This window comes from Vipera berus (assembly GCF_964194415.1).
Source record: "Vipera berus genome assembly, chromosome: 10".
Classification (NCBI taxonomy): Eukaryota; Metazoa; Chordata; class Lepidosauria; order Squamata; family Viperidae; genus Vipera; species Vipera berus.
Window position 1 is genome coordinate 6,783,069 of NC_138213.1, and position 20,242 is coordinate 6,803,310.

The 20,242-nt window shown below is 46.4% G+C and overlaps 1 protein-coding gene across 1 annotated transcript in view; it reads left to right on the top strand.

The window, feature by feature from the left end:
* Positions 1-6,818: 6,818 nt before the first annotated feature.
* Positions 6,819-20,242, top strand: part of NETO2 (neuropilin and tolloid like 2) — a gene marked incomplete at its 5' end in the record, with an annotated part of 28,270 nt that continues 14,846 nt past the window's right edge. The window contains one exon of the mRNA XM_081335567.1: positions 6,819-6,852. Within this exon, the coding sequence (XP_081191693.1) occupies positions 6,819-6,852 (34 nt within the window). The remainder of the gene's footprint in view (positions 6,853-20,242) is intronic.

The window sequence follows — 20,242 nt, forward strand, 5'->3', positions numbered from 1 at the left end:
ATTACCCTCTCTAGGAGTTGTGCCTGTGTTATGCTGTGGGGTGGATTTGGGCCTCTGTTAGTGGGAGGGATTTCCTACTTTTTAGCCCCACAGTCTGCTAAGTGGCCAAAGTGAGACAGCTGTTCCACAGCAAAGTTTTTGTGGTTTAATATCATACATACATAAACTACCCACATCCACGGGATTGAAAGCAGTTCACAAAGAGATCCTGCTAATAAAATAGAAGCAAACAACTATCCGAATGGTAGCCTGCATCCACTCAACCCCCAATGTTTGGTGGAACAATCTTCAGGTTTTAAGTAATTTCTGAAAGGCTAGGTTAGGAGCGTTCCATATTTCTGAAGGAAACATGTTGCATCATGAGGACACATTAACGGTGTACTGTGATGTGCTTTTCATTTGATTCTAGAAGAGACTTTTGTATTAATATATTGAAAGCCTCTGTGTTGTGACCCATCAGTTAATGTAGTAATAAGTGTTTGTGACAATCTGTTTCCTTCTCTCTTTATTCATTTTCTTCATCACTGCAAATACATCAAGAGTACCCATTTATTGAAACAAATGTGCCTTATTTGTCCAAAATCTGTACTGCAGCACTATTTTTTATCAGACTGACCGAAAATCAAATGCAAGCTTTAATCAAAAATCTGAGCTCAGGCAAAGTGGTAAGCCGGAGTTGGCTTAATTTGTTGGATAAGCCACAAATTAATAAGTTTGGAACAACATGCTAAATCAAAATCAAGTCATTTTACGGCTTAAAAGAAGATGACTTTTGCTTCCTTAAAAACATTGTGGGGTTGGCTAGAAGCTTTTAAATTAGGCATCATTAGACGCTAAGATGATTTCAAGTACCTTTGGAAAGCAAATACCAGAGAACAGACCTCGGCTTACTAAATGCCTTTTTGCAAATGAAGCAAAATATAATTACAACCACGCTTTGCACTTCACCTTCTGAAATTCAGTGTGCATTAGTTTTATGGAAAACAACAGTAGTAATAATCTGCAGTGTTACACTGCACGCAGTGAACTTAAAGAGTCTGGTCTAGTACAGGGGTAGGCAACCTTGGCTCTTTTATGACTCGTGGACTTCAACTCCCAGAATTCCTGAGTCTGACTTAGGAATTCTGGGAGTTGAAGTCCATGAGTCATAAAAGAGCTAAGGTTGCCTACCCCTGGTCTAGTAGTTCTTCTGGCTGTAAAACTGTTAATAAAATCTAATCTTAGTGAGTCTACTACTTATACCTCTTCTGTATCCATACCTTTATTCAGCTTTAGCTGGCAGCGTCTACTGCATTAAAGTCCTTACTACTTCCTGTTTTTCCTCAACCCAACCCTCCACCTCCCAATTCTTTTATTTATTTATTTTTATTTTTATTACATTTATATCCCGCCCTTCTCCGAAGACTCAGGGCGGCTTACAAGCTTAGCAGTAGCCTTCATTCTTCATTCTTTTGCTCAAACTCCAGTAAATTCCTCGATAATTCTATGCAAAATGAAAGCCGGCGTATCTTGCTTATTTTAAAACACTTAGCAGATTACGATAGGCAGCATCCCTTCATTGGGGTTTCAGTAATCTTTCAACACAAAGGAGACAATCTATTTTAAGCCCCTTTAAATAAGTATGGCTGTTAAATAGATTAAAAAGCCATTCATTAGGTTTATTAACTCTTTAGATTCAGTTACGTGTTGTTGCCTTTAGTACTAGAACCCAGACAGGTTAAAAATCTAGCCAGGTCTAGCCCAGGTGCACATTAATACTGTGTGCGTAGTTTTGAGAGTGCATATTATTTCCAAATCATTTAAGTATCAAACTACTAATTGTAGCAGTTTTACCGTGGTGCGTACATGACTTCCTATAATCTTACTGATTGGAAAGCCTGTCCATAGCTTCGTGTGACTTTTTTAAAAAAAATGCCACCTCTTTTAATTGGAGGTGAGTTTATAATGATACTGTTGTAAAATCTTGTTTAAATGAGGGTACAGGTGGTCCTCAGCTTACAACCGCAATTGAGCCCCAAAGTTATGTTGCTAAGTGAGACATTGGTTAAGCGCGTTTTGTCGCATTTTACGACTTTTCTGGCCATTAAATGTTAAATGAATCGCTTCAGCTGTTCAATTAGTAACACGGTTGCTAAGTGAATCCCACTGACTTCCCCCACTGACTTTGCTTGTCAGAAGGTCACAAAAGGGGATCACGTATCCCAGGACACGGCAACCGTCATAAGGAGGAAGCAGTTGCGAAGCGCCTGAATTTGGGTCACGGGATCACGGGGATGCCGCAACAGTTGTGAGTGTGAAAAAGGTCATCAGTCAGTTTTTCCACTGCCGTTGTAACTTTGAAAGTCACCAAATGAACTGCTGTAAGTCGAGGACTGCCTGTAATTTTAAAAAAAGGGTTTTGAGTCTCAGTTTAACGATGAGGAAGAAAGAGGGAGGGGCTCCAGTCTTCAGGTAGATGACCAGGCTGAGCCCGAGGGAGGGGTCCCAAACGCGTCGTAAGTCATGAGTCCCCGCGCGCCCACAAGAGTCCAGCCCGCCTTGACTGTCTTCTTAATCCCCGCTTATTTCCCTTGACCGTTAGTAGCTCAGATTCTTGTAGAGAGCTTAAGCTTGCAAGAAATCTTGAACTGCCCGAATCTTCCGATTTCCCCACCGTTGGACATTTCCTGTGCACTTGCAAGCGCCAACTTTATGGCAAACTCTGAACTAGACCACCGTGGGATGGATCGATTTCCAAAAAAAAAATAATCAAAATGTCCCTACCCAGCGATGATCAGCCGAGAGGGAAGCGCGAGAATTTCACAGAAAATGCAAAGAAGACTCAACCGTCTCTCTAACATGCTCTGGGAGCAAGTGTGTTAAAGAAGAAGACGACAAGGAGGCAGGAGGAGGGAGGGGGGAGGGGGGAGGGGAAAAAAAACCTTCAAACCATTAGCAGTGGTACAGGCTAAAAATCTAAAAAAAATTAAAAAAATATGGTGAGAAAAGGCTGCGGCTTTTCCCGGGGAGAAAAGAAATAACCTGCTGATGGAGGCGATTTCTCACTTTGCTAGAAGTAGAACAGAAAGGATGAAAAAGGGGACATCGGCATTCAGCCTTTACTGTGTTCTCTTTAAGTCAAGAGGGTATAGAATAGAATAGAGCTGGGACCTTGGAGGTCTTCTAGTCCAGCCCCCTGCGCAGGCAGGAGAACCTTATATATTTCAGACAAGTGACTGTCTAGTCTCTTCTTTAAAAACCTCCAGTGTTGGAGCGCCCACGACGTCTGGTGGCAAGCTGTTCCACTGGTTGATTGTCCTCACTGTCAGGAAGTTTCTCCTTAATTCCAGGGTGCTTCTCTCTGTGTTCAGTTTCCAACCGTTGTTTCTTGTCCTGCCGTTTTTGGTGCTTTGGAGAATCTTCACCATTTCCAATCTCCCCAGCCAGCTTCCGACATTGCAAAGTCAATGGGAGAAGCTGGATTCGCTATAACGACCGCCTGATTCCTTCGAATCTGCAGGGATTCACTCTGGTTCATTAGAGTCACCGCTGCAGTGATTCACAGAAAACACTGTGCCCTCCCCCCCAAAAAAATAAGAAAAAAAGGTCATAAAATTGGGGGCTAACAACAAACCTTGCTTAGCAACAGAAATTCACGTGCCAACGGTGGTCGTAAATCGAGGTAAGTGACTACGTAAGTCATAGTTTGGGCTAATGCAGTGAACACCATCTGGAAACTAATCAAGGAGAGAAGCAACCTGGAACTTCCAGACAGTTAGAACAATTAACCAGTGGAACAACCTGCCTCCAGAACCTGTAAATGCTCCAACACTGGAAGTTTTTAAGAAGAGACTGGACAGCCATTTGTCTGAAATTATATAGGGTTTCCTGCCTGAGCAGGGGGTTGGACTAGATGACCTCCAAGCTCCCTTCCAACTTTTATTATTTTTATTATCATCTAGAGGACGCCATGCTCTCTAACACATGCCTCCTTATCGGTGATCCAAAGAAAACTCTAGCAGATTGATGGACAAATCTGCTCCTTTACTGCTCACAGAAGAAAGTCATCCGCTCCAGGCACAGTATCAGATACCCCCTTCCCATCTTCACACTCTTCACAAGCGGCTCCTAAATTTGCTTAAAGCACCTACTGCTGCCGCAGATCTCCAGCTGCTCAGCCTGCCCAAGAAACAAAACCACAATAAAATTGAAATAAAGTACGCACATTTGTCTTTCTAGCTCCCTTCCAACAAAGGCATTCGGTGCAATCAAAGGCGGAGAAGTTGGCTGGGTTCAATCCTCTCCGAAGGTGATTCAGACAGGCTTCTGAACTATCCCGCTTTGCTCTGCCCAGCCTTGACTACATAGCACACCCAAAAACAAACCCTGGTTCATGAGCTCCGCTCCTGTTCAGAAGAACGTAAGTAGCCACCCTGCGCTCTTTCCCCACTCCATTCCGCTCCTTCCCAAGGCAACACCCCAAAGGGTCAGCCCGGGCAATGTCATCCACTGAAAACGCTCTTCAGAAGACCCCTGAAGACCCCTTTCCTACAGACAGGATCACCAGCCCTCTTCCCTTCTCTTCTCAATCTTTCTAAGTGCTGAGACCCCTCTGAAAGGGGCAGAGAGGGAAGCATTTAAGGTGACACGGAATAGGCAAGACTCCACCACCCTTTATACCTCCGGAGATTGCAGGGAGAGGAAAAGGGAGAAGCTGGAGCTGGAGCAGGTGGCAAGGACCTGGTGGAGAGCTTGGCCAAGGCACTGAAGTCAAGCCCATCTCCAGCGGAAGGAAAGGCACTCTGCATAGGCACAGAGTCCTCAAACGTGACAGTATACATGGGAATCGAAGCCAAGGCTAGCATTTTTTTTTCTTTTTTCTTTTTAGGACCCTGTAATCAACCCTGTAATCCCTTTCGGGAGGGTGGCGCTGGAGTGACTAAATGAGCGTTTACTGACCGGGATGCCCTTCCTGACCCCTACGCAGAGTTCGCAGCAGATATTTTATTCTTTGTGCCCCTATAGAGAAACATCTGACGCTGCCTAGGATTGAGCTCTCAACGGAGTGGGAGGCTTAGCTAGCATTTCCCCCTAGAAGCCAAGAGTTATGGCCACCTAAATTATACTCCTCACTTTTGTCTCTGCCCATCTCTATACCATCTCCAATTTTTCTTCTCTTTATCTCTTCCTCTCCATTCTGCCTGCACCCTTCATTTCCTCCTTCACCGTCAGCCTCTATCTTCCACCCTCCTGCTCTCCCCCCCCCCCGTTCACCCCTCGAGGATCCTGGGACTACTCCCCTCTCCTCCTGCCCAGGTTCACACACGCCTCTCCCCCCCCCCCCGCTCCTCCCCACGTCTTCGGTCCTTTGAGTTTACTTTGTCCGCCTCTGGCCGGATCCAGCTTTCGTACCCCCTAGAGACCTTTTGCCAACTGGTCTCCAGGAGTTTGGAATAAACAAGTTAAAAATAAGTGAGCTTTTTTGTTTTTTTAAGCAAGACAGAGGCAAGGGAGGGAAAGGGAGTTGCCTAATCCACAGAATTCCCGAGGAAGCGGGCTCCATGGCACAGAAAGGGAAATTATTTCTCGGGTGGTTAAAAAGAGCAGGCGAGCAAACACGCCACTAAAGCACTTCTGGAGGGACCCGCAGGTAGCCCAACCACGGTTTCCTCAAACCAGTATCCTGGGTTTTACACACATCGACTCCAACCACCGGATTGGCCAGCAGGTTGCCCTTGAAGAGGGCTGGTTTGCCGGTCGGGCTACCCGATCCAGCGGCTCCTCTTGTGGCGGGACGGGGACCCCCGGGGGGCTGCCGAGCCACCGCCCGCAGGAGCCCAGCCAAGCGGGGCACCCAAAGCAGGAGGAAGCCAAGGAAGGGCCCCTTGTGGTGGGGAAACTGCCGTGGGGTGCCCTTCTCCACGGGGCAGAGGGACCGGGGCTACGCGCAGGAGCCGGCGAGGGGTGGCTGGCTAAGTGGGGGCGAGACTGGCTGGCGCGCGCGCGTTTGGGGTGGGGGTGCCCGGGCTGTGGGAGGGGTAGGGCTGGAAAGTAGGGAGAGGGGCTTCCTGCCCCCCCAGGTCACCGCGAGGACTACAGACTCCATCGTCCCCGGCGAGCGGAGGGGCAACGGGGAGAGGCGAGGAGACCCTTTCCCGCGGACGGGCTGCGGCTGGCTGGCTAAGTGGGGGCGACTGGCTGGCGCGCGCCTGTCTGGGGTGGGTGGGGGGGGTGCCCGGGCTGTGTGTGTTGGGGGGGGGGCGCAGGGGCACATGCGTACAAGGCGTTCCCTCCTCCATCCCTCCCTCCCTCCCTCCCTCCCTTCCTTCCTTCCCTCTCTCCCTCCTCGCCCCTCACCCGCCCGCCCAGTCGGGGCTGGGCCGGCTGCGGGGTCGGGCGCTGCGCTGCGGACCAGGCGCGCAAGGCGGAGGAGGAGGAGGAGGAGGAGGAGGAGGAGGAGAGGGGAAAGAGGAGGAGGAGGGGGAGAAGAGGAGGAAGAAGAAGAGGAGCAGAGGGGAGAGGAGGAGGAGGAGGAGGATGGAGCCGGCCGCCCTGCACCGCTTTCTCCCGCGGCTGCCGGCCGGCCTCGGGCGCCGGACTGAGTCGCCCGCCCCGGGGGCATGAAGGGGTTGCCGCCGCCGGGCTCGAGCGGCGGGCGCAGGCAGCGGGAACGAGGCGCCGCCGCCGCCGGAGGGGCGAGCAGGGGAAGGAGCAACAGCAGCGGCAGGAGGCGGAGGAGGAGGAGGCGGAGGAGGAGGCGCCCCTCCGGCTGAGCCGCGCCGGCTCCCCTTCGCCAGACGGTCTCCGCGCCCAGCGCGCCGGCCAAGCCAGGGAAGAAGATGCCTCTGGACAAGGTCTCCTCCGTGCTGGAAGGTAGGGCCAGGGGGCCTCCTGCCCACCCCCACCGCCAGGACTACAGCCTCCATCGTCCCCGGCGGGCGGAGGGGCATGGCGAGGGGGGCGTGCGGCCGACCCTTCTCCGAGGACGGGCTGCGGGTCTGAGCGCGCGTAGGGAATAATAATCATTATCATCATCATCATCATCATCATCATCATCATCATCATCATCATCATCATTATTATTATTTATTATCATCATCATCATCATCATCATCATCATTATTTATTATCATCATCATCATCATCATCATCATCATCATCATCATCATCAGGCAGCCCCTTCCCTTCCCTCGGTGCAGATCCCGGCTTGGATCCGGATTAGGCTCCTCTTCCCTCGCCGGCCACTCCGGAGTTGCCCGGGGTCGGCGGGTTTTTCCCCTTTGGCCCCGCGCTCAAACGGGAGGTTTTGCTCGGTCCGGAGAGCGCGAATGCAAACGTTCCGCGCGACTGCCGGGCGCCGGTTTCGGTGGGTTCGGGGACCGGGGGTGGCGGGGACGTCCAGGGCAGACCCTGCCGGAGGAGGGAGACAGGCTGCTCTTGCAAGAGCCGAAGGGCGATTGGAAGCCCTCTCCGGATCGGGTTGGGGGCGGGGGGGTGTCCTCCCAGCCCCGCTTCTCCCAGGGACCGTCCAGATGTTTTCTGGATGGGGAAGGGGAGGGGGGGAGAAAAGTCAGAGGTGGGGAGGGGGCTATTCGGGGATTGCTGCTGCCCCATCAGGACCAAGAAAGGGCTGGGATAAACACCCCCCTCTCTCTCCCCCCCAAAAAAAAATGCTCCGTAGAGAGGAGAATGGCAGAGGGAGGTGCGGTTATTTCTATTATCCATTAATTAATCCGATGGAATCCTCCCATCCGCTCCGCTGGTCTTCCCGCTGGGCGTCTTCCTAATTTCAGCAAAACCGGAGTGATTGCAATCCCGAGTCCTTTTCTCCTCCTCCTCCTCCTCCTCTCTCACCCCGCGTTGATTTCTTCGGCTTATCCTGCTGGTATTTTTTTTTGTGGGGGGGGGGAGTCGACTATAGACAGGGGGCATCCCTCCTCCTGTTTCCCCCCACCCCCACCCCGCGGCAACAGCCCTGTGAGGTGGGTTGGAGAGAGAGAGAGAGAGAGAGAGAGAGAGAGAGAGAGAGAGAGAGAGAGAGAGAGAGAGAGAGAGAGAGAGAGAGAGAGAGAGAGAGAGAGAGAGAGAGAGAGAGAGAGAGAGAGAGACTCACTCTGCCCTAAGTCACCCAGCCGGCTTTCATGCTTTAGGCAGAACTAGAATTCACAAGTCTCCTTGTTTCTGGCCAGGGCATCCAACCCGTGCTTTTCCTGCAAATATTGTGATAATGCACAGGGGAGGGAATCAAAACTCTGATCCCTTAAAGCTTGTCCAAGGCTTGTTGGTTCTGGGCTGCTTGGCTGATGGGTGGGTGGGAGATTTAAATCTGGCAGTCTCCAAATTTAAATCTCCCACCCCCAGAAGGGATTTTGCACCCTTCTTCCTATGGAGGAGGAAAGATTCCTAATTTCCTTGAGATTCTTGAAACTCTCTGTGTACCGCGGTTGGAGAAAGCAGGCTGGCTTTGTGGTGCAAGAAAGAATCCCGGGATTTCCTGATTGGTGTGTGTGGCTTCCTTTCCCCCCCCCCCACCCAACACACACATCAAGACACAGCCAGAGGCATGCACACCGCTTTCTTTCCCTGTCCTACACATGTGAGAAGGGAATCACACAGTGCGTTCCCAACTCACTTCAATCTCCGCTTCCCTGCATGTAGTCGGTTCCTCCTTAGAACTTTGCAAAAGCCAGGAAGAATCCTTCCTTGTTCTCTAAAGTTGGGGCTGCTAGTAGGTGTTTTGGGGACCCATCAAAGAGGCTCTCCTCCTTTGCCTTTCTGCTAGGCTTGCATGCAGATGGGCTTCGATTTGCGTCACCAGCTCCTTGTGAAAGTTGAATGGCCTGGATCTACTAATGATTGTGTGTGTGTGTGTGTGTGTGTGTGTGTGTGTGTGGTGCTGGGAGTTGTTCTGGTGGCTATGAGTGATGAGTATTCATATCTAATCGGAGGTAAATTTGGCTATAGCAGAATGACATTTATTTTAGAGCAGGGAGATACCCGATGTACTGTAATATGACATATCCAAATATAGGTAAACCTTGGCTTGCAACCAGGAGTTGAACCCAAGCAAAATTAAATCCGTTGCCAAGCAAGGAAGTTCTTAAGTGAGTTTCGCTCCATTTTACGACCTTTTCCACCACAGTTGACAAGTGAACCATTCCAGTTTGGTTGTTAAGCGAATCTGGCTCTCCCCCCCCCCACACACACACACACACATTGAATTTGCTTGTCGGAAGCCAGCTGGGAAGGTTGCAAATGGTGATCACATGACTCTGGGACAGCGCAACCGTCATAAGCACACGCCAGCTGCCAAGCGCCCGAATTTCAATCACGTGACCGTGGGAAGGCTGCAGCAGTCGTATAAGTGTGAAAAAAAACGGTCGTAGGTCACTTTTTTCAGTGCCGTTGCAACTTTGGACGGTCGCTAAAGGAATGGTTGCTAACTGAGGATTATCTGTAAATGAGATGCAGTAATGATATTCCAAATAAAGTGTAGCAACTTCCTCCTTCTCCTCCCCCCCCCCAAAAAATCCTTTTAATCCCACCAAATTTGTAATTATATCAGGCATCTTTCCCAATAGTCCTAGTATAGTGAGTAGATTCTGGCACATCAACAGCTATTTTCCAAATCTGGTCTTGATATATACACACATACAAATACAAATACAAATACACACATACATACATACATACATACATACATACATACATACGTGTGTGTGTGTGTGTGTGTGTGTGTGTGTGTGTGTGTGTAGCCTGTGGGGAGGTTCAGGAACTCTTTTCTGTTTTCAGTGCAAAATTTGACTACTGTCAAATGTAATTCAAAGATCTCTGCAGTTTCTTTCTGGCTGTAGAGAATCATCTTGGGTTTTTTTTTTCAATTGGCAGCTCAGTGGATTTTAAGGGATGCCTTTATTTTGGAATCGTATAGCATCCCAGGGGAGGGGGGGAAAAACTGGCTTCTGAGAAGAAGAGAGCGCTGCAAATAATAATTTTAAAAAGCTTGTGAACGTACAAGGTTTCCTGTTTCTTTTCTCGTGTTTGCAAAAGAAAGAACTAGTGTTCCTGTTTTGCTCCGGAGAGCTGAGCTTTCAAAGGGCACCGTTCCCCAGTCATTTATCACCTTTTGTCAGGGAAAGCCAACTCTTTGACTCGCCTGAACACAAAAACTGCAAAGCAACGAATTGTGCAGCATCTCTAAACGTTCCTTATTGAACTATTCCTGTTTATTTTATTTTATTTTTTTTTAAAAAAATCATTGTTGACCTCAAACTATTTTAAAAGCTTCTTTATCTGGAACTTGGTCACCATTTAATAACATTTGTTCTCTATACCTCTGTAGCAAAAATGCAAAGAGAGAGAGAGAAAAAAAATAGGCATATATGGAAAATCAGTTATATGCAGAACATTTGTGGTCCCCCGTAAATTTTTCCTCAGCTGGAACTTTGGACATCATATAGAACTGGGAAATTCTGCCATGATTTTGTCAAATGTTGGATTAAGAAAGAGAGGCGGTTTTGAAATATTGATTCCTTAATTTAAGATGCAGACAAATTGCTGCTGACAGAATTTATATTTTGAGTTAGGCTGACCTCTTATGGTATATTCAAGTAAAGTTGTCTCACAAATTTGTGAATCAAGATAAAGTAATGTTATCATATAGCGAGTGTGCATAAGGATGAGCTTAATTATTATTTAGATTTAGCAACACCGCTTAGTCAAGTATCTAAGTATGAATATCAAACGCTTAAGGAAACTGCAGAATTTTGATAACTTTTAACCTGGGGATTTGCTTTTCAGAAATGCAGAGAATGTGTGAGCATGTGTGTTGACTTAATTGTATGTTTTCAAGACCTACTTTCAAATGAGCTCAAATGAAATGTTAAATCCCAGAATAATGATAACAAAATGGTTAAGCAAAACACAGTATCACTCTAAGCACAAACCATCAACTGGAACGGATCCATAGGTCGTGATCATTGTGGCACGTAATGGATTGACTGCTATAGGAAATGTAAGTGAGCTATAGGCATATAAATCACTATGTCAGGTCATTATTTCATTTTAAGTAAATTGGTCGCTTCCAGTACTTAAACTAACTTACTGTCTGAAGAAAAGAACTTTCTAAAGAAGAGAATCATGCTTCTTTTTTTAGCCAGGAATGACAGCTGAGCAAACCACTGTAACTCAAGAGAAGCTTCACCTTTAAATCAGCTTCTGACGGTCTGTTTTGAGGTCAAAACAAATGAAAAACTCCGAGTTTGAAAAGGTTTTGCACCAGTGGTGAGATTCAAATATGGGAACAACCGGTTCTCTGTGTGGATGCCGCTTCCAGAAGTCCATTCTGGGCCTGGGCAACAAAAAATTAGCTACCGGTTCTGCCAAAGTGGTGCGAACCAGCTGAATCCCACCACTGTTTTTGCACGCTTGCCTTGCACAGCAACTTCCCCTAGATTTGATTGTGAGTAGAAAATGCAGGGTTGTTCCCTTTGGTCATCTTTTCCAAAACGTCAATGTGACGTATATTTTCACGCGCCAAACTTGAGGGTATATTAAGCTTGAAATGATTTTATTTCATTTCCACAAATGACCCAGGACTGCATGCTTCGTTTATCCTTTCTACTAACATCCCCCAAATTATCACTTTGAAATTTTGTGAACTCAGATGAAGATGCCTATGCGCTTCTAAAAAGCACTTGGAAAAAGATCTCAATCTGTCTGGAACTTTCAAATCTTCGAAATCCTTTTTTTTAAAATAAACTTACTGGAAAAGTCAAGGTTTTCATGCCATCAGTTGTTGCCTTCGTTTTAAATTTGCCAGAATAGTGTTTATCGTGTATTATGTAAGTTGTATTATGATTTGAAAGAATGGATAGAACTGGGCACAACACAATGTACGCCTGTAGTTTAGAGTTTAAGATTATTTGATCACAAAAAACTTAGTTTAATCGGTCCTCAAATAAATACCTTAAAAGATACTCTGTATATGGTAAATGAATGAATAAAAGAGATCCAGCTTCAAAACCTCATTAAACTAGGATTAGTCTTGGAGGACTTTGATTAACCTCACAGTTCCTCATTCCCATAAAACATTCTTATTACCTCCTTAGCCAATTTTCACATAATGAGCAGCTTAACTCCCCCCAGCCCAGTATATAATTTTTTACTGTACTCCCAGATCTTACTACAGTGATGCTAAGCGAGGAATAGCTATATGCAAGATTTGCACTACAGGGAGTCCTCGACTTACGGCCACAATTGAGCCCCAAATTTTTGTTGTTACGTGAAACGTTAAGTGGATTTTGCCTTAGTTTAAGACTTTCCTTGCCAAAGTTCTTAAGTGAATCACTGCAGCAGTTAAGTTAGCAACACGGTTGTTAAGTGAATCTGGCTTCCCCATTGATTTTGCTTGTCAGAAGGTCGCAAAAGTGGATCAGATGATCCCGGGACACCGCAACCGGCATAGGTACATGCCAGTTTCTAAGCATTTGAATTTTGATCACATGACCATGGGGGAATGCTGCAATGGTTGTAAGTGTGAGACATGGTCATAGGTCACTTTTTTCAGTGCCGATGTAATTTTGAATGGTCACTAAATGAACTGTTGTAAGTCGAGGACTACCTCTACAGATAAATGAAGCCACATTGAGTATCTTCTTCCCCTGAGATAGTGACGTTCAACAAAAAACACGCTCGTTCTTAAACTTCAAAACGGGGCTGGACTTCCCTTGCTAACAACAATTGGAATAAATGATTGGATTTTATTGACAGCAAAGTGTATTGGATTGTTTCAACTGAATAAGGGAAAACATCAGGATGAAAATGTATGTGGATCAGGGAGTTCCTGAATGTACCCTTCTAAAAATTGCCCACAGATGGCTGAATTCCTTTTCAATTCCGCTTTTTAGGGTAGTTTTTGAATGAGTCCGGCTGCTTTGTGAAATGTGGGACAGGGGAATTATTTGCTAAATGCTTTCCAATTGAGGCTAGAGTTCAGATATTAAGCAGCCCTAACCCCATAAATATTAATACGTATATATGTATGTATTAATGCATGTAGTAATGTATTGGCACAATTAAGTAGCTGGGCTTGTGTATAGGAACATCTGCACGGTGTATGGGTTAGAACAGGGCTTTTCAACCAGTGGTACGGGTACCACCTGTGGTACATTGGCACCTGGCAGGTGGTACGCGACCATCCTAGAGAAGTAGCGGGGGAGGGGAATGAGCTGGTCCGGTGGCAGCACTGCACAAGCTTAAGCGAGAGACAGCTGGAACTGCAGGGCTGTCAGGGCTCAGCGGAATCGGCAGGATCAGCGCCAGGTTCCAGCTGGAGCTCGGTGCTGATCCTGGCGCTTCTGCTGAGCCCAGAAGAAGTACCGATCAGCTGGAATGTTGCAGCATCTCCAGGGTCTTATGATTTACATTCAGATGCTTGGCAAGTGATTCATATTTATGATGGTCACAGTGTCCCAGGGTCATGTGAAGTGACCAAAACCTGCTGCAACCACCCAGCAGATGAGGGGAATAAAAACCAAACAACCCCCCCCCACACACACACACCCCTGCTGTCAATCCTCAACAGAAATGCTTACAACAATGAAAAACTCAGACAGGAGGAAGAGCGCTGCTGGGTGGGCAGGCAGGTGTCTTGCTCGGCTATGGCTTGGGGGGCACTTTTTTCAGTGCCATGGTAACTTCAAACAGTCACTAAGTGAACTGTTGTAAGTCGAGGACTACCTGTACTTCATCACTTTTTTCTTTCTTTCTTTTTTTTTTGGTCATCAAGTTTTTGACACCTTCCTAGGTGACTGACTGGTGGTACTTGGATGTTGCCATATCCTAAAAGTGGTACAATGGGTGAAAAGGTTGAAAAGCCCTAGGTTAGAAGACATTCCCCAGTCCAGATGGGAGCTCCCACAGAAGGTCATGGAGAACAAGAGAGCTAAGATCTCTCTGGATCCTCCACAGACAGATAGACAGATAGGTAGCAGACAACCAACCAGCCATTGTGGTAGCAGACAAGGAGCAGAAGGCAGTGATGGTGATAGACAGAGTGGGGACAAGGGACAGCCATGTCAGGAAGGAGTATCAGAAGCTGGAGAAGGACCAGGAGTTGAGGGAGGAACAAGGGAGAATGTGGAAAGTCAAGACCAGTGTGTCTATGGAGATTCTCAGTCACCCAGGTCAGGGTTGTCCCAAAGGTGCTTTTTCAGGAGGCAACTGGACTTCCTTGTTTTTCTTTGAAGACGTTTCCAAGAAACTTCTTCAGCTCTGACTGGATGGTGGGGAATGGAAGGATTTATACCCCTTGCAGACCACTGGTCATTTGCATTCTTTTCAAGAGTCGTTGAGGTCACTTGGAGGTTTGTCTGTGTCTTCAGGGTCAACTGAGTGGTGCAAATGTATGTGGAGCCTTCTTGGCTGCAGGATGTTTTTCTCACCCTGTGTCCCTTCCCTGTTGAAGACGGGTGCAAGCCGTTGGGGATGAGTCTGAGTGGTCTGCCTCTCAAACTGAAGTGCAAATGGTTCCTGGAGTCTGCAACGTTTTCTGGAAATCTGTCCAAGAAGCAAAAGGTCTTCAAAGAAAAAACAAGAAAGTCCAGATGCCTCCTGAAAAGGCAGATCAAGACCAAAGCGGTCCCAATTGTGGTAGAACCATTCAGGGCTGGGACTCGTGAGCTAGGACAGGTGCTCCAACAGATCCCAGGAATGACAACAGAGCTTTCTGTCCAGAACATGCAGCGATGGGAACAATTCAGACGCTGTGCAGAACCCTCAAACTCTCAGGCCTTCAGTTGGGTGCCTGAGATGGAGGAAGACCAATAACACCCACAAGGATGACAAGCAGGGCTTTTTTTCTCATAGAATGCTCAGAACGGAGTTCCGGCACCTTTTTTGGATGGAACCTTGTAGGGTATGCAAGGCGGGTTGTATGACATGTGTGAGTTCCGGCACCTTTTTCTTTTACAAAAAAAGCACTGATGACAAGTGAGGTAGTCCTTGACTTTCAACCACAATTGAGCCTCAAACATCTGTTGGCAAGCAAGACGGTTATTGAGGGACTGTTGCTCCATTTCATGGCCTTTTTTTGCCACCGTTATCAAGCGAATCACTGCAGCGATTAAATTAGTAACAGGGTTCTTAAGTGAATCAGAATCCCCACCCTTGTCTTTGCTTGTCAGAAGGTCACAAAAGGGGATCACTTGATCCCGGGACTCTGCAACCATCATAAATATGAACTGGTGGCCAAGTCTCTGAATTTTGATCAGCTGACTACGGAGATGCGGCAAAGGTTGTTCAATGTGGAAGACGGTCATCAGTCACCTTTCTTCAGTGCCGTTGTAACTTCAAATGGTTACTAAATGGATGGTCGTAAGTCAGAGACTGCCTGTCTATTGCAATTTTACACGTTTCCGGGTTTTTTCTTGACTAGAAAATGTAGCTCCCCTGAGTCTTTTGACAGCTTTCTTTGAGACATATAGAACCCATCATGGGACGGAAGCCATATTAATTCGAGTGGAATTAATTTCCCAGATATTCTACTCATTGAAGTTGTGCGCATTCTGAGTGGAGGCTGCAGGCGAGGGACACAGTGCGATATAAAAAGGTATTTTCCTAACCATTGTAACGCTTGCCTCAGTGTAGAACGTGAGAGGCATGGAGTAGCACTCCATTGTTTGCTTTGGACAACGTAACCAGGATTTCCAAAATAGGTGAGACTTTCTGATTTATAGCTTGGCTGCTCTGTTTCATTAAAGTTTATTAAACAATATATTAGATATCAGCTCAGGTAGGGACCCTAATCAGCAACACAATGATAATAACACTGGCTCGAACCTCTAATTGGGCCTTCAGTTTAATTAAGCTGCGGAGGAGAGAGTGGTGGAATGCAATCCGAAGTCACAGGAAGGAGGGCTTCCTTCCCAGAAGGCAAAGAAGCTCTGGAGCTTTGAACGTAGGCTGGAAGAAAGCAATGTTGAAGCTCCCCTAGCAATTTATAGAGTATATATTGCAGATGGTTGCTTTAGTCTGGCAAGATTCTGTCTCTAGGACAAGAATCTATGAACTACTCCAAAATAACTGCACATGTCGTTCTTGGGCCTGACAGAGAGGTTTTATGTTGGACTTATAACATTTAATATCAGCCCTAGTCATCAGAAGTCTAAAGATAAGCCTCTGTGTCAAACATACTAGCTTAATGTAGTTCTACGTAATCTAGTGTGGAATCAGATTTTAAACAGGCTGTTTAAAACAGAGCTGGGCCACTGATGCTCTTTAAATACTGCTGAACTACAACTGATAGGAATAGGAACTTTTACCACTGGCTCCGCTGGGCCATATTGTTAGGAACTGTAATTTGTCGACATTTGGGTGGTCACCCAAAGCTTATCTTAACCTAAAGTAAAAAGTATTTAGTCCTTAGAGTAGCGTGTGTAAGTTTAATTATTTTTCTAACCCCTTTGAGATCAAATAAAAGGTAAAGGTAAAGGTTCCCCCGCACACGCGTGCTAGTCGTTTTCGACTCTAGGGGCTGGTGCTTATCTCCGTTTCAAAGCCGAAGAGCCAGTGTTTGTCCGAGGATGTCTCCGTGGTCATGTGGCTGGCATGACTAGACGCCAAAGGCGCATGGAGCGCTGTTACCTTCCCACCGTAGTGGTCCCTATTTTTCTACTTGCATTTTTACGTGCTTTAGAACTGCTAGGTTGGCAGAAGCTGGGACGAGTAACAGGCGCTCACTCTGTTACGCGGCACTCGGGATTCGACCCGCCAAACTGCCGACCTTCTGCTCAACATGCTCAGCGTCCTAACCCACTGAGCCACCGCATCCCTACCTGAGATCAAATAGATCTTGCAATATGCTGGATAGGTAGATAGGACCTGTTTTCAAGCACTTTTACCTATTGCCAGTTTTGCTGAATCCAATTAAATGAGTTGCATCTCTACATCACTCAGGCTTCTATCCCTGCCTCTCTGGAGCAAAGCTTTCACAGCTGACAGGATGACTTTAGTGCTAAAGTAATCGCCATATTACATTTATTGGACTAGGATTAGAAGCTGTAGGAGGAAATACTGCACGTCTTTACAGCTGTCGTAATTTCGGAGCTGTCGAATAAGACCGTGGTGTGATCCGGTTTTTCAAGAAGGAGGGGCGATTTGAGTTGTGCAAAGACACCCGTGGGGAATTGAACAATCCCTCCTGCAATCCAACGCACCTTTCCTTGGACTTGTGCAGCCCAAAGGAAAAAAAGAATGGAAACCAAAACTTTCTTTAGAATTGTTGATGATACAACGGGTATGCTCTTCCACCATCTGAATCAGCCTCCCCTGTCTGAATTCAGATCACTCTACAGCCCTTATGGTCAAGGAAGAGAAGACATAGGGAGTCCTGGACTTAAAACTGTTCATTTAGTGACAGTTCGAAGTTACAGCGGCAATGGGAAAAAGTGGTTTACCACCATCTTCCACATGATCGTTGCAGCTTCCCCACTGGGTCACATGATCAAAATTCACCGCCTGGGAACTGACACATATTTATGACGGTTGCAGCATCCCGGGTGTGTGTGTGTGTCATGTGATCCCATTTTTCGACCTTCTGACAAGCAAAGACAATGGTGGGGGGGGCAGATTCACTTATCAACGTTACTAATTTAACAACTGCAGAGATTCACTTAACGGCGGTGTCAAGGAAGGTCGTAAAATGGGGCAAAATTAACTTAGCCAATGTCTCGCTTGGCAAACAAAAAATGTGGGCTCAGTTGTGGTCGTGAGTTGAGGACTAGCTGCATTTCTAAAGAAGAAGGAGAGGGAGAGATTTTTTTTAATTTATTTTATTTTAATTCCATTTATATCCCACCCTTCTCCGAAGACTCAGGGCGGCTTACAAGCTTAGCAGTAGCCTTCATTCTATGTATATGCCTGCTTGTTAGGGCTTTCACACACACCCCAAGCGGCATTATTACAAAGTCAGCTTAATTGCCCCCAACAATCTGGGTCCTCATTTTACCTACCTCGGAAGGATGGAAGGTTGAGTCAACCTTGAGCCTGGTGGGACTCGAACCTGCACTAATTGCAGGCAGCTGGTGTTACTTAAGGAGGCATTAGCCTACTGCTCCACCAAGGCAGCTTTGAACCAACCTGGAATTTAGATGTATAACAATCACTTTCTGAAACTCTGACAACCTTGTGGGGGTGTATTTGTTGCGTTAATTCATCATTTAAACTATGGCTTGTTGAACATTTCCCAGAAGTGGCTATTGTGTCTGTTAAGTAGTACTTGTATCTGTAGGGTTGCACTGCTTCTAGAATTTATGTAGCAAGGGAAAATATCACATTATTCTCCGTGTTACACATACCCCTACTTCAACAGTCGTGTGAAGAGTCCTGACATAAAACCAAGAACGACTGTATGGTTCACTTTATAACTGCAGTGATTCACTTAAATAACCATGGCCAAAAAAAGTCATAAAATTGGGCAATCATGGCCAAACGAAGATCATAAAACTGGGCAGGACCGACCTAGCAATTCTTGGAAATTCTGCTCCCAGTTAATGGCCGTAAGTCGAGGATTATCTGCAGCATATTCTTTTTCCTGACGGGTGAGACAAAAGCCGTTTAAACCTTGTCTTTCCTCTCTTTAATTGTTCCAAATTGGAGAATCTGGGCTGTCTTCAGAGTTTCTAGAAGCATAGTATTTTTTTCCCCCCAGCAGTGACCTACTAGAAAGAGCAGAGAAAGAATAAAAGGAAAGATGTGGAAGAGTTTGGGAAATGAAAGGGGAGACCGGGGTAGAAAAACAGGCATTCAGAGCCTTAACAAAAAAAAAGTGAATGGGACGAGAGGCCTGGCTTAGGAAGAAAGGAAAGTCTGGCATCTTTTATCTGCTGTAATTGCCTGCTTATCTGCTACTTAGCCATGCTGTTCTTGTATGCTGCTCTTCCGCGCATATATACACACGGTGCGGGACTATTTATAGAATCAGCGGGAGCATCTGTGAAAGCCAATCAGGTTTTATACCTTTTTAGCAGGTTGTTTCTCTAGCTAGCTGCAGCGGTGTAAGTAACGTTGGTGGGTAGTAGCACTGAAAAAGGTAGCCTTTACTTCGTGCCTTTGGGGGATTTCTCTCCTTTACCCAGAACGCCAACACCAAAAAGCTGGTTTTGCAAAAGCAGACATTGGCATCCATACCCTCCCTCCCTTCCGCATTTTTTCCTTCCTTCCTTCCGTCCTTCCTCTCCCTTCCTTCCTCTCCCTCCCTCCCTTCTTTCTGCACTTTTTCTTTCTTTCCCTCCCTCCATTCCATCTTTCTGCATGTTTTTCTTTCTCTTCCTTCCTTCCTTCCTCTCCCTCCCTCCCTCCCTCCTTTCTTCACTTTTTCTTTTCCTTCCTTCCTTCCTTCCTCTCTCCCTCCCTCCCTTTTCTGCACTTTTTCTTTCTTTTCCTTCCTTCCTTCCTTCCTCTCTCCCTCCCTCCCTCCATTTTCTGCACTTTTTCTTTCTTTTCCTTCCTTCCTTCCTCTCTCCCTCCCTTCACTTTCTCTTTCATTCTTTCCTTCCTTCCTTCCTTCCTTCCTTCCTTCCTCTCTCCCTCCCTCCCTTTTCTGCACTTTTTCTTTCTTTCCCTCCCTCCCTCGCTCCCTGCTCCCTTCTCACCTTTTGCAATAGGCTCACCATACAGTAAAGTGGAAATCATGATATCACTCAGTGTTTCCCAAGTTCTTATGATGGGTGGATCTCTCAGCCAGTGCTAATAAATTGGTCTAATCTCTTTCACACAATGCTTTGTTTTTCACAGGGGTTTTCAAAGTGACCCTACCTAGAATCACTTTCAAACCATTTTCAAACCTCTTTCCCACGGTTGTGGAATTGCCACAGGGTGTGGTTTCTTTTCCTTCAGTGGAGCCATTTGGGATTTGGCTTCATAAAGGGCTTGGGGCTTCTAAACTGGTTGTGTGGGTTGAAACCAACCTTTGGCTTTACTGAGATGGAAGCACAGGATAAAGCTAGGAATCAAGAGACATTTATCCTCGTTTTGATGATTACGTATTTCAGTATCTTCATCTCTCTCATAAATCCAGATGAGAAGTCATTCCTTTGGAGCAACAATTTTTGTTCATTGCATATGTTCTTGAGCTACATCAGATCCTTATAAAAATTCAGCCACACAACTCCTCCTCCTCCTCCTCTTCTTCTTCTTCTTCTTCTCCTCCTCCTCCTCCTCTTCTTCTTCTCCTCTTCCTCCTCCTCCTCCCCTTCTTCTTCTT